The 14,861-nt window shown below is 47.8% G+C and overlaps 1 protein-coding gene across 3 annotated transcripts; it reads left to right on the top strand.

The window, feature by feature from the left end:
• Positions 1 to 3,296: 3,296 nt before the first annotated feature.
• On the top strand, positions 3,297 to 12,948 carry RHOV (ras homolog family member V). 3 transcript variants are annotated; one of them, XR_004372133.2, is made up of 4 exons: positions 3,297 to 3,804; positions 9,630 to 9,688; positions 10,007 to 10,627; positions 11,806 to 12,948. XR_004372133.2 is itself a non-coding variant. In XM_032769063.2 (3 exons), the coding sequence occupies exons 1-3, from the start codon at positions 3,609 to 3,611 to the stop codon at positions 10,445 to 10,447; spliced, it is 696 nt and encodes a 231-aa protein (XP_032624954.1). In that variant the 5' UTR covers positions 3,297 to 3,608; the 3' UTR covers positions 10,448 to 12,948. The 3 variants fall into 3 exon arrangements, 2 of the variants coding, with proteins under 2 accessions (XP_032624954.1, XP_032624956.1); XM_032769063.2 differs by having other exon boundaries at positions 10,007 to 12,948; XM_032769065.2 differs by having other exon boundaries at positions 3,677 to 3,804; positions 9,635 to 9,688; positions 10,007 to 12,948.
• The last annotated feature ends 1,913 nt before the right edge of the window (positions 12,949 to 14,861 follow it).

Raw genomic sequence — 14,861 nt, forward strand, 5'->3', positions numbered from 1 at the left:
TCCTCTTTCTGGGAAGCTGCACCAAATCTTTCAGAGCTGAACAGCTCCCGTAGCGTTATCTCATATTTCAAATGTATGCTAAGAAACCACTGCAGAGACTTTGAGCACATGAAACAATTTGTTGCATTGCCTCTCCTTGCTGTGTCTTGGTGCATGTACACAGCGGTACTGTTTCTCAAAGCAGCATTAGGAGGAGCCACATAGAGCACACCTTAGAGTATTGACTGTACCATTGCATTCTGGGGCTCCTGAAGTAGCTGACCCATAGCCTGTGTTTGGACAAACCTTCTCTTAAAATCTCCCCTCAGCATAACTAATACAGGGACTACAGTGTAGACAAACCACTGCCATTTTAATCATCATATCATCTAACCCGGCTCAGAGCAAGTCTAGATGACACAGTGGTTAAAACACTGACAGCAACTTAACTATACTAGCTACCATTGCAATGAACAGAGCTGTGCTGGTGAGAATGCAATGGTGGGAGATTTTAAGAAAAATGTGAGGTTAGAGATGGCCATACTGCCCAATGTTGTTCCTGGGAACAAAGGCTTTTGGGTACTTTCCAAACCTGGAAATGCCTATGGATTTTTCCATCACTGTAGTAAATCCATCCCTTCAAGCAGTGGTAGTTAAGTTGACGGAAGAATTGCTCTGTTCACCTAGCTGCATATATGGTGGGAGTTAGGTCAACCTAACTACATTGCATAGGCCAGGGGTGACATTTTTTGTAGACGAGAATGATGTCACTTGGTTGATTTAAGTTGTAGATGTAGGCCAGGTCTTAGCTGGTAGCACTTGGACTTCTAACCTAGCAGGCTGTCGGTTCAACTCCCACATCAGGAATTAACCCCATATTCAAGGCTGATGGTGCAATCTTTGTCTGCATTGGCCTTTTCCCCTCAAAATTTTCCACCATCCCTATAACTGGTTACTCTCCACTGGTGGTGTAACAGCGAGAGGGCCAGTGCTGTTAAGATATCAGCAATTTTGCCGCTGAGTCTCCTCCCCTCTCTCTCTTTAGTTGTCTTTTTTTAGATTGGGATCTCTTCAAAGAAGAAGACACAATCTCTGCTCTATTTATAAAGTGCTTAGCACATTGCGAGCACCACTGGAAAGGAATAAAAAATGCAAAAATGGGAGACCAGATTGGAAAGCCCCATGTACGTCCATAGACCTATAAAAATGTTTCACTACTTTTGCCAGAACGTAGCAACAGTTTCACCTGTGTTAAACAAGCTGGGCTTGGTTGATTCTAAGCATATAGAGTTACCCAGTAAGACATGTGGCAGGCAGGGGCGGCTCTAGGCATTTTGCTGCCCCAAGCACAGCAGGCAGGCTGCCTCCGATGGCTTGCCTGTGGAGGGTCCGCTGGTCCCGCGCAGGGCCGGTACAACCATTTAGGCGACCTAGGCGGTCGCCTAGGACACTGGGATTTGGGGGGCGCCATTTTCTTCGGCAGCGACCATGGCGGCCGGATCTTTGTCCGCCCCAGTCACCACCTGCATTTAGGCGGTGGGAGCTGGGGCAGGGGAGTGTGGGGAGGGCCGCCTGCAGCAAGTAAGGAGGGGGCGGCATGCAGGGGAACTCCTCGCCCCAGCTCACCCCTACCCTGCCTCCTCTCTGAGCACGCCGGGGGCAGGGGTGAGCTGCTTCACTTCTCCCGTCTCCTAAGCTTGTGGCGCCAATCAGCTTAGGCTTCGCAAGCCTGGGAGGCGGAGAAGTGAAGCAGCGACAGAGTGCTTGGGGTGCTCGTGCGCGGAGCAGGGGTGAGCTGGGGCAGGGGAAGGGTGCCTCAGGGTGGAGCTGCCGCAAGGGGGGGCGCCTCAGGGCAGAGGGGGGAAGCTGTCATGGGGGAGGCGCTCAGGGCGGGGGCGTAGGGGGGGCGCAAGGTGGAAGTTTCACCTAGGGCCTGAAACATCCTTGCACTGGCCCTGGTCCCACGGCTTCAACGAACCTCCCACAGCCTGCGGGAGGTCTGCCGAAGCCGCGGGACCAGTGGACCCTCCACAGGCAAGCCACAGAAGGCAGCCTGCCTGCCACCCTCGTGGCGACTGGCAGAGCGACCCCTGCAGTTTGTTGCCTTAAGCACGTGCTCGGCGTGCTGGGGCCTGGAGCCACCCCTGGTGGCAGGCTCTCTGTCTTTCACTTGTTTTCTGTGTTGCCATGCAGTATTGTCCAAGGCTGCAGCTCCTGTACCTCTATGGGAATCTTTTTCAACAATCACAGACTCTCCCTGATGGGGCCACTGGCACTGGGCTTAGAAGTACGTTATCACTGTTTCTTCTGAAGAAAAGATAGTTCGGAGGGATAAGCAGGGACCTTTTTTTGTTCTGTGTTTGTGCAGTACCTAGCTCGATGGGATCCTGGTCCACGACTGGGGCTCCTAGGAGCTGCAGTAATGCACATAATAAATAATAAGAACCAATAATAATAATCATCATTAGGGAATTGATAATGCACCACAGAGCCTTTCCCCTGAAGGATGCTGGCTGGAATCCAGATCAGATTGGTAGTGTTTGAAAGTCAGTGCCATCTGATGGCTCTTCAGTGGCCTTTGTGAGGCTAGGGCTACACTATAAACTTACATTGATAGAACTATGTCACTCAGGGGGATGATGCACTTATACCGACCTAACCCCTTGTATAGACAGCACAATGGCGATGGGAGAGTTTCTCCCATTGACATAGCTACCACCTCTCATGGAGGTGGATTAACTAAACCAATGGGAGAAGCTCTTTCGTCAGCCTAGGAGTGTCTTCACTAAAGTGCTGCAGTGGTTCAGCTGCACCTCTGCAGCTCTGAACATGTAGACAGGCCCTAATATGCGTTGGACTCCATTCATTTCCTAATGAACAGGTGTCCACATCACAAAGCCCCACTGCATTTTGTACTAACAGGCATCCTTGCTTGAGCAGAAGGAAAGATTCTGGGTCTGAAGACTGAAATCTCCTCTCATTCCCCTTCAGAACAGAGTAAAGGCACCTTGGGAAGGCAATATGGAAAACTTGCATTGCCACTGCTTCTGCTGTACCTGTTCTGAGCACAGAGGACTTCACCCTGCAGGGCTGTCAGGCCACCACCTTTCACCAACACTAAAGTCACTGAAACTGTAAGCAAGAGAGAAGAAAATGTCGAGTGCAAGCAAGGAGGCTGGTGGATTGAGTTTGCTGACGCCCATGAGTCAGAGTCAGGTTACAAAGACAGGAGGTTGGACTATGCAAAGCAGGCTTTTTTTAAACCACTACAGGTGTAGAACTAAGTTAAGCAATAGTAGCTTGGCAAGACCGAGAGAAGGTGGGACCCACAGCCCAGTGCACAGAGCTCACTGCAGCTGCTGCCTTGCCAGCTCCAAGACACTCCAAGGGATGTAGTTCCAGAGGCAAAGGAGCTGCCACCGTGTGTGGGCTATAGTGGCTGAGCCACACTCATTTTCTGCCTTGCTTTACCCACTGACACTTTCCTGGGACTGCTGCCAAGGGCTTTTTTTAGTTTTTTGCTGGTTTTGTTTTTGTTTTAAACAGAGATTTGCAGCTTCCCCCACCCCCATCCACCAGACTTTTTTAGAAGGGGGAGCAGAGCTGCTCCCCTTTTTCCTGTTCAAGACATGCCCCCCCAGGAGCTGCTGGATTATTCACCCGCCCTGCGAAGAAACAGCACTCCGAGGGGCAGTGGCCCACAGCTGGGCATCAAATGTGTCCTGGTAGGTGATGGGGCTGTGGGCAAGACCAGCCTGATCATTAGCTACACAACAAATGGATATCCTGATGAGTACCAGCCCACTGCCCTGGACACCTTCTCAGGTAAGGGGGAATGGAAGTTAAGTGCCTATTGGGGAATCCTGCCTGACAGCAGCATGCTATTGCCTTCTGGGGTTGATGTTCTTCCTTTTTTTCCACTGTCACAATGTCCTTGTCAACACTAGGATTTTTCAGACACAGCTTTCCAAAACGTGCAATTCCTCTGCTCCAGAGGTAGCAATGGTGGGAGTCCTAGTATAGAGGGGCTACCAGCTACAATCAACATTTTAAGCACCATGTCATCTATCCCTGTTGGAAGCCAATGGCGTCAACATAGTGCTTAAAACCTCAGCAGCAACCATCAGTTCCCACAGTTAACCATTTCAGGAGCTGAACTGACTGGACTTTTTTTTTTAAAGCTCCCCATGTGTAGACAAGGCTTTTTGCACAGGAGGCTGTAAAGGGAAACCGGTTTTGCCTCTCACACACAATGAGGGAGGCAACTCTCGTTCTTGGCTAGAGCCTGTGCAAAACTGTAGAAAAGAAGTTTTTTTCTGCTTGAGTCTGTTCCTTCAGGCCTGAAACATTGCAAAGAGACTTAGCTAGGAGTTCATTCCCTTGCCTGCATCTCTTCTCAGGAAAAAGGGGAGGGGGGAGAGCTGTATGGAACTCTCATGGGGGTTATTATTGATGAACATATTACGTATTACCCATAACTGTGCTAAACTCTGGGTTAAATCCTGAACTCTCTGACATCAGTGGCAAAACTCCCATTGACTTCAATCGGGTCAGGATTTCTTCCTTGATCTTTCTATGGGAAGGTTTTATACTGCCTCCCATCACTGCAGTATCTGAGGGCTTCATGGTCATATAATTAGACAAGACTCTGCCCCAAAGATTGTAACCCTGGTCAAGATAGAGATCCAGGGAAAAGGACAGCTGTGTGGCACTCTCAGGGTATGACTACACAGCTCACAGCAGAGAATCTCAGTGCCGGAGTCTACAGACTCAGGCTTATTACTGTGTTAAAATCAGCTGCCCCAGCTGTGTAGATGTTGCAACACCGGCTCTGAAACCTACAGAGTGGGGGTGGAATTCAGAATCTTTCCAGCCCGAATGTCTACACAACTGTTTTTAGCATGGCAGCATGAAACCTGCGAACCTGAGTCTGTAGACCTGAGCTCTGAGACTTGTTGTGTAGATCAGTGGCTCTCAACCTTTCCAGACTACTACTGTACCCCTTTCAGGAGTCTAATTTGTCTGGCATACCCCAAGTTTCGCCTCACTTATAAACTACTTACTTACAAAATCAGACATAAAAATACAAAAGTGTCACAGCACACAGTTACTGAAAAATTGCTCACTTTCTCATTTTACCATATAGAGCAGTATAAACAAGTCATTGTCTGTATGAAATTTTAGTATAAACTGACTTTGCTGGTGCTTTTTATGTAGCCTGTTGTAAAACTAGGCAAAGGTCTAGATGAGCTGATGTACCCCTGGAAGACCTCTGTGTATCCCCACTGTGTACACCACTGGTGTAGATGTACTTTCACTGGTGTTCTTGCTGTGTGTGTCACTGGTTAGGATTGGGATACAGGGAGAGAGGTGACCGTATGGGTTCCTAAGTGTTTTATTGCCCTGGTTATGTACCTATTTAAGATTAAAATACTGGGGGAAAGACAGCTCTGTGGAAATACTTGGAAATTCATGGCATGGTCCTGTCCCTTTTGTGATGACAGATACAAGGAGAGGGAGACGTCCATCTTTGTGTAAAGCTTTGAATTTTATTGCTCTGGTTGCGTAGCTGGTTAGGGCAGAGATACAGGGCAAGAGACAGCTGTGTGGAAATCAGTCTCCTCTGATTCCTTGCCCTGGTTCTGGGGAAAGGAGACTGGAACCTGGGGTTTATCCCCCAATGAAAAAAATGAATAATTAACATAATTAAAGAGCACATAAGTAAACACTGTCTACTAAAGGTTTGCTTTGCATATTAAAATATATGGATGTTTGCTGTCTGGAGATAGCTCTGCTAATCCCTTAATGGCTCCTGGAGGGACAGGAGAGTAAATAAAGTTCTGGTGATATGTTAACACCCCACTAACTCTTGCCTTCTCCTGGACTTTGAGCTGTCACTTTACTAATGCTGTAGCTGCACACATTCAGCTCTCCAGCTACAAGCTCAGCCTGTCTACAGGGCTAAGAAAATTTCCTTCCTTTTCTCATAGGTCTTGGGTAACATTTTCAAAAGTGCCTAAATCCCATTTTCAAAAGAGACTATGGGATTAAGGAGCCTAACTCCCAGTGACTCTGAATAAGGCTTAGGCTCCTGAATAACTAGTTCACTTTTGATATTGGGGCCCCTCAGTCACTTTGGCCAGGTGTACATTCAAAGGTAGGTCAACATAGCTACATTGGTGAGGGTGTGTAAAATCCACACCCCCGAATGATGTAGCTATGCCAAGCCAACCCCCACTGTAGATGGAAAAATGCTTCCTTGGATAAAGTTGCCATCGTTTAGGGAGGTGATGTTGCTACATCAGTGTAAAACCCTCTTCCATTGTAGGCTGTGTCTACATTAGGGGGCTATGCCAGTATAGTCTCCGTCATGTAGACATAACCTTAGGCACTTCGGAAAATCTTACCTCCTTGTCTATATTGCTTGCTTTTTCTTCAGTAGCGCAAGCCTTAGTGGAGAAGGGCTCAGACATGTTTAACGGTAACCTGCAAAAGATTTCTTTTTTTAAATTGGGTGTGTGCCTTTTTTGCTACTTTATAATGGCTAAATGTGGGCTGAAAGGGTTAAAAAAAATAATTCTGCTTGTTTTCACCTTTAGAAATACCAGAAATGTCTACTGTAAGCTCTCCAGATCCTTAACTGATGGGGGAAGGGACACTGACTTCTTAAGTATGATGTCCTCTGTCCAAAATGCTCATTGGCATTGGCAGTGAATAATTATTAACAAAAAATGAAGAGTTTAAAGAGTCTGACTAAAAATCCATTCCCCTCTCAATGGCTGAGCTTCAAGAACTCTAACTTCTATTGTAGAAAACAAGCAGAAACAAAACCTTTAAAAAACATTTCAGGTTTCCTTTATCCATTGTAAAGAAACACAAAAGGGCACCAGACCCATTGTGATTCCTTTGCAGGTCAGCTCAAAACTAAAGATGGGCTCAGCTGGGATCCAGATCTGGGTCTCACATACCTCCAAGGCTGCGGGGTGCTCAGCCCAGAGTTGTTTTTTTGTTCGGATGCCCCTCTAGTTCAGTCATCATTGTGAAGAGGTCTGGGAGAACTGCTGAGCCCCATTAGCTTTCCCCAGAGAGCTACTGGAAAGAGCCAAACAACATTCTGCTGTTCCAGGATGCAGGGGAATTTCAGAAAAGGGTCTGAGGAGCCATCATTCGCTTGGGTCTCTGAGGAAATACCACCCGGATAATTGTCTGTTCTTATTCTGCTCCCACAACACTATCATGTTCAGTGTCGGGGAGAAGGACAGGGGATTACCATCATTCATAATGATTATGTGTTATTGTTTTTCTGTATCAGCATCTTCTGAAGGGGCCCATCACTAGGGAATGATCCAGAAAAGAGGAGGTAGCATTGGTCAAGGGATCTTGCTGCCCTCTGCAATTCGGACATGGCTGTCCTCAGCCCACAATCAGTCCCACGCTGAACAGTTACTGTTGGCCTGAGCATCCACAGCTCTCACTGAAGTCAAAGGGAACGGCAGGTGCTCATCACCTTTTTAAACCAGGCCTTCACTATATTGCTGTTAACTTCAGTAGTCACCTGTTCTGCCTGCCTGGAAGATCCAGCCAGTTATAGGAAATAGCAAAAGTGGAGGAATTCCTGCCCTTCCCATTTATGAGTACAGATTGGCCTGAACCAGAATCCATCCTCAGAACACCCCTGAACTTTAAGGAAGTTCCTCTCTGGATCCAAACTGCACAGTTTAGGGCCATCTTTATAATGGGCCTGAAAGGGAAACCAGATCCCACCCAGGCTTTGGGCAAGCATAGGTTTGGAACTGGATTTGGATCCAGACTGGATCTAATTTGCGTCCAGTCCCGGAGCACCCACGTAGTCGGCACCTATGTAGCTAAGTTGATCTAAATTTTAAGCATAGACCGGGGCTCAGATTCCCAGTAGTTCTTTTGATGTGGAACAGGTTACTCTTCCTCCCCTGGGGCTAAGATATGGTAACAACACGGCTCAACTGTTTTCCAGCCACAAGGAAGCAATGGCTTTCACATATGCTGGCAGGAAAGGCAGTGCATTCTGTGTGCCTCTCTCCCTCCTTCTTTGTGTGTGAGTGTCTTAATTTCAGTTCATCCTCTCTCTCGCTCTCTCTTTCAGTTTTATGTCAGTAAGCAGAATGATTCTTCACCCCAAGGGCTTTTATGACCCCATTGACACTGAGGTCAGTTGTTTCTGCCACTTCACTCACCAGCTAATAACTTGAAGAATAAGACAAGATTCAGTTTGCTTCTTTAAAATAACAAAACCCCCTCCCCTCCCCATCACACCAGAGCCAATGACACATCAGAAATACTTCTAGTTGGTGTAAAGTGCTCACCATTGTCACCTTAGCACAGGATGTCTCCCTCCCTTCAGCAGACCTGTGCTATTTTCACATTCTGTCAAGACTTTAATGCAATTCACAGCCCCTACCCTTTCCTCCAGCCATTCTTTGTGGAGTCTGAAATGCTCAGAGGTCTAACATCTTCGCTCTGAATTTCCATGGGCAGGAAACAGGGCCTGACTCTGAGACAGCTGGGGCTGAAGACACCACGTTAAGGCTTCCTGCAATTATAGAATAATGTGGGTGCAAAAATTGCATATATAATTCACTGCTGGTGGTAGAAATGGTGGCAACTGTAGCGTAGACAACACAGTGGTAAAAACATCCAAGCCCAGTGGAGTTTGCTAGTGGCAGCAAGGCCTCAGAGTGCAGCTAGGCCCTGAAAGGGCTTCCAGAGGAACTAAATCACATTCCTTTTCCTTTAAGCACCTTTGCTTTAAAATAGTGTTTTAAGTTCTTGGCTTTCCACTGCTGGAGCAATAGTAAGAGAGCATCTCTGAGAAAGTTTTTCTTGAAATGCCAAATCCCTGCCTTGGATGAGGAGGTGGCGTCCTGGCCAGTCCCAGGGAGGGTGATCTGAGGATATGTCTACACTAGCCAACTCAAGCGCACAGGATTCAGGCTGCGGTGCTGTTTAATTGCAGTGTAGACGTTCAGGCTCGGGCTGGAGCCCAGTCTCTAGGACTCTGTGGGGTGGGAGAGTCCAAGAGCTTGGACTGAAGCATAAGCCCGAAAGTCTACACCACAACTGAACAGGCCCACAGCCCAAGCTCCAAGTCAGCTGGTACCGGCCATCCATGGGTGTCTAATTGCACTATAGACATACCCCAAGTAGCCACAGAGTGCAAAAAACTAGGAGTCAGTCCCTGAAGTGCAAGATGCTATATATCCCTAACTGATCTTTTGGGGATGTGGGAGAAGACTGTCAAATTATTGCTAGGGCACTCTTTGACTGAAAAGCCAGCCCAACCAAAGGCCTTTGTGTGGTCATGCCCTGGAAAGATTCCCTCAAGGTGTCGGAGCAACCAAAGAGACTGTCCCCAGGAAAGCTGGTGCAGGTTTCCTGAAGTGCTTACTAGGGCAGGGCTTTGGGTGTTTTAGTGAGAGCTGGATAGATAGCCAGACAGGGTGGACACATGCAATAAAACTGAGAGTCACTTTAACACTGAGTCAGGGCATTAATTCTAAGAGCTCCCCAGGGACACAAAACAGGATTGGAGAGAGAAACGTGCGTGTGTGTGCGCATCTGTCTGCCTCAAAGGCAGCAAGTCTGTAATCATCCTTTCTCTCTCTCTGTTGCAGTGCAGGTTCTGGTAGATGGAGCCCCGGTTCGGATCCAGCTCTGGGACACAGCTGGACAGGTGAGACCAGTCAAAAGCGAACCAGGAGTTTTGGTTCTAACTAGTCTGTGGAACAGGTGCTATTAGCAGGGTTTGTGGGGAGGACAGTGTACAGCTGGGAAAGAGGGACACACAGTAATGACACTAATGAAACAGAATGTGACAAGGACTCTTGTCATTCTGGAGGGCTGAGTTTCAGGGACGTGGAAGTGGAATGAAGAGGACATGGTGCCCTGACTCTGAGATGCTGCTAGCATATTCATCGTGTGAAGGACTCACACCAGTATCACACTGTTGGAGTTCAGTCCAATGATCTTCTCTCTCATTTTTCTCCTGCAGGAGGACTTTGATTGCCTCCGATCACTTTGTTACCCTGACACTGATGTCTTCCTTGTCTGCTTCAGTGTGGTAAACCCCAGCTCCTTCCAAAACATTACTGAGAAATGGATCCCTGAGATACGGACTCACAACCCCCAGGCGCCAGTGCTCCTGGTGGGGACGCAGGCTGACCTGCGGGATGATGTCAATGTCCTCATCAACCTGGACCGCTACCATGGGAGGCCTGTGCCCAAGCTTCAGGCTGAAGGTCTGGCAGAGAAAATCCGGGCACAGACTTACATGGAGTGCTCAGCGCTGACCCAAAAGAACCTGAAAGAAGTCTTTGACACAGCCATTGTCAGTGCAGTGGAGCACAAAGCCCGACAGGAAAAGAAGATGACAGCCAAAGGGATCAAAACCCTCTCCAAGTGCCGTTGGAAGAAGTTCTTCTGCTTTGTCTGAAGCTGGTTTGGAAAATCACCTTATGCCAGTACTGATCCCACACCTTCTTGGAGAGCCATGTGACTGCACCTATGGCTTCAGCGAGGAGGGTGCTGTGAGCTGTTGAGGCTTGGAGTCCTGGCACTTGCTGGGTTATGGTCACAGGCCTGGGAGACATGAAATGGACTTCGATTGCACCAGGTTACCAAATGGTCCTCTAGCTTTAAGCATCTAGTAGACATGCCTGTGGTGTTCCAGCACAATGGGAGCCTTTAATACACCCAGACTTGGTCCTAAAGAACAAGCAGGCTCACTATGCCCGGTATGACCAGTTTCATTTCTGAAACCCAACTAAAACTTCCAAAATGCTATCCTAGCATAATCTAACTCTGGTGTAAACCTTAAGATGGATTCTGGAGAGCTGGCTTTATTTTGTCTGTTCTAAAGTCTTGGTTGAGAAGAGGAAGGGGGTGTTTAAAGGAGACTACCATGTTGTCGATAGGGGCTGGTCAGTTTAAAAAAGTAGGAGTTAGATGCTTCCCCTCTAGTTCTGATCACTAAAATGGGAGAGAGGGGAACGATGTCATCAAGATGTGATAGAGCTGTGCTCTTGGGTTTGTAAAGATACCTTACCATGTAGGAAAGGTCTTACCCATGAGGCAAACCCTGGAAAAAGACCAGTGGCTGTATGAGGGAAATCACACTATAAGCTGCAGTCATCCTTGAAACAAAACATTCCCTAAAGGGGGCTCCATAGTACAGAGGGTTACTGTGCTACAGCCATATGCTCAGAAGTGATCACTCCTTTTGGGTGCCTACCTTGAGACACCTTTGTGCCTGATGTTCAGAGGTGGTAAGGAGTGGGACTGCTGGGCCTCAGCACCTCTGGCCATCAGGCACAAAGGCAACGCTGTGATAGTGAGGGGTTTATAATGCAACAGGGAAGTGCAGTGGTGTTGAGGGAGAGAAAGAAAAGCATGTAATGGAAGGAAGAGAGAGATGTGGAGTGAAGCCAAGAAGGAAGGAGAGAAGGGAAGGAGAGGAAGGAAGGAAAGGGTAAAGAGAAGGGAAGAGAGGAAAGAGGGGAAGGGGAAAGGAAGGGGAAGGAAGAAAAGTTATTCCACTATCATGCTTGTAGGATTTGGCTCATGATGAAAACCCAAGTGAGTCAGCTTTCTAAAATGTTTTTGTCCCTTGGTTTCAAAATTCAGGAGAAAGTAGTGGGGGGACGGGATGGACAGTTCCTTTTGTTCAGATAAAACTATCAGTTTCGGTGCTGTACAGCAGAACAGGAGAGAATTGAGTTCCCCTTGTAGTGTTCAAACCTGGAGTCTGCAAATTGAGAATTGAGGGCCCAGGGCTCTCCTTTCTGTTCTCAGGAGTTATAGCTTGATCCACTGAGGCCTGAAGCAAAGGAAACCCTTAAAGATCCTGCCATAGGAAGACACACACTCTGTCTGCTCCATGCCCGCCCAGCGAAGCAGCCCACTTTGTCTGTGAGTCTGTTCCCTATGACCCTAAGACCGGGGTCAGTTTCCTAGTGCGATTACTCACCCCTTATTACTGAGCTTATCTCCATTTCTAAAAAATTTCCACAGAGACATTTCAGGGTAGTTTACAGGGTAAAGAACATCACAGGCCTTTCATGCAATGCTCTGGAGAATCAGGGGTTGCTCTGCACCTGGCAGTCAATCATCCTTTTGGACATTCTCTCTGAAATAATGTCAGGCCAGGGGATATATTTGGGGATTGTTTTTACACACGGACACACACCCCTTGCCTAGTCTGACTATAAAAACCATAGCATTTCACACAGGTGGCCAGAATGTGACCTATTGTCCAAATGCCACTCAGATGACAGCCACCTTCATCTTTAACACAGAAATGCAGTCCACTAAGAGTAGAAGCCCATGCATACGGTACAGCCAGGTCACTTGGATCAAGATGGAGCATTGCATGTAGAGACTTATAGTCTCCACTAGCTGCATCCCTGTATTAAAACTGTTCATAGCTGCAATTGTTCTCTTTTGTGCAAACTGGGTGTGGCCCTTTTGAAATGTCACTGAGTTCAGCTGGATCCAGTCATGCAGGGCCAAACTGTGGAGAACGCAGACCAGTAATTAGAACTGAAGAGAGTTATTTTGCCATTATACAACTATGCAGTGCACTGTCAGCTAAATATCACTTTCAGTCATAGATGTATCACTGCATTTTTTTCCTAGCTGTGTAGGACAGCTCTTCTGTGTAACTAATTCTGTTTGCAGGTTGGGTCTTTGTGCATTTCCATAATGTAAGAACAAACCCTGAGACAGGGCTGATAAAGAAAACACCCCCTGAGCGTGAGGAGGGGTGAAAGCACCTGCAGGAGCTCATTGGGAGTGTTGGGCTTCCCTGGTTCCCCAGTGCAGAGTGAGTGCTATGGAGAGAGCAAGCATTCCCCTTCAGTAGCTCTGAAGCGACAATGGGGTTGGTTTGTCCCAGGAAAGAAGCTGCACTCAGAGCTGCTTTCATCCACTGTTCACTATGTCTAATGTTTGTTCAAATAAAATGGTCTTATTTGAGAGTGACTGAAGTCTGTGTTCATAATTTCACTGATGGCAAGAAGCCTGAGGCCTTCTGTGGGTAATGGGATTGTTCTACTGGATAGCCACCCTCAGAATGGAGCTATGTGCCCTTGTGAGGGCGTGTCCACACCACACAAAAAGGGGGTAAAGGTGGCCAGGTAGACCTGTTAACTCCATAGGCTGCACCAGGAGGAAGAAGAGCCAGGAGCAGGGAATTGATTGCAAGCAGGTTCAGCTGGGCAGGAATAGGTGGGGCCTATAAAGCCAGGAAGCTGGTGCTAGACAGGGACTGCTAGTGGGAAAAGGTAGTCACTCTCTGGGAAGAGAGAGGAGGGTTTGGTGCTGGTATTCTTAGGGAAACCAAGAGTAACAGGAAGCATCCCAGGAAAGGAATAGCGAGGGCTGAAAAAGTGAAGCCTAGAACTACTGGGTTGAGGGTCCCTGGACTGGAAGCTGGAATAGAGGACAGGCACAGGTTCTCCTACTAGCTGCTGAAGTAATGTTACCTGAGACAGCAAATGGGAAGATTGTGTAGGATAGCAGAAGGAAAGACTCTGATATACCCTGAAATGGGAAAACACATAGGGTGACCTGACAGCAGGGCTAAGTCACAAGGAGGCTGCAGCAGCTTGTGTAGTGAGAGAGGAGCTGCAGATCCTGAGAGAGGTGGAGGATCCCATGTGACCATGGAAATAGCTGTTGAGCTACTCCTCAGCATGGCCAGGAGGAGGTGCCAGACGAGGAGTGAGTGGAGCACTCCCTTGCACCCTTTTTCTGCCCTCTGTCCCCTAGCCCAATTTTTGTTGGCATTGCTACTCATCCCTTCCTCAGTTCCAATCCAATTCACTTCTTTAACTTCAACTCAGCTGCCAGTAGATTAGTTCTGGGTGGGGAAAATCCCAAGAGCTGCCAGTCACCTGAGTTTCTTCCCTTCACCCTCAAAGGCCAGTCCTGGTGACTGGTCCTCTGGGTAAGAAGAGCTGATAGTGACACAAGAGGCAAGCTAGTCTCATCAGCCATGACTCAGCAGCAGCTCCTTAAAAATGCCGACTTTGTAGCACTCTCAACACAGATGGGTGATGCCCATCTCATGGTAACAGTGTGTTGCTCTGCCATCAAGCTGGCCTCATTCCTGGTAGCTCAGTTAGTATTTAAATGCTGGCTGAGTGGTCTGCACTGGCCAAGGCACAAAGGGGGATGTAGTCCCTGTCCTAAGGATCTTAGTTTATAGGACCACAGTCATTTTAACCATTCCAGTCAAAATCTTGGGGCCTCACAACCACTCTCAGGGTGGGGGAGGGACAGAATCCAGCAGAAGGGTTGAGGAGTAAGCAGGGAAGAAACAAACTGGAAGATGGAGGCTGCTGAGAAGCTGAATCTGAGAGAAGAGGGTTCCTGCTGAAAGGTCATAATCTGAGAACCTTTCTTTCAAGTATGGGAGGCAGGCTCATTCACTGACAGCAATCTGCCACTTGTTGGACCTGCATGAGTTAGAATGTGTGAGGATTGGGGGGGTTTAAACACCCTTTGCACAACACACAGTACAGCAACCTATAGGGTCAGCGCTTGGCTTTGTTATTTCCCACAAGACTGCTCCATCTTCCAATAATGATTAAGACATGCGGAGATCCTGGAGGGATCTGTGAGTGGAAGTAACAGCGAAGTGTGAATGAGTTCATGGAGAGATTCATTACAAAGCACCTCATCTGTCATGTGCACAGCAAGTGTGCTAAAACTCAAGGAAATGTCAACAATGAAGGATCCTGAACTAACAGGGGGAAGGTTGTTTTTTATTGCATGCAGTGTTGTGTCAATACTTTGCAGGAGACCAGTGCCATCTGCCCCTTAACTATAGGGACCAAGCTCATTCT

The sequence above is a fragment of the Chelonoidis abingdonii genome, chromosome 4 (assembly GCF_003597395.2).
Source record: "Chelonoidis abingdonii isolate Lonesome George chromosome 4, CheloAbing_2.0, whole genome shotgun sequence".
Taxonomy (NCBI): Eukaryota; Metazoa; Chordata; order Testudines; family Testudinidae; genus Chelonoidis; species Chelonoidis abingdonii.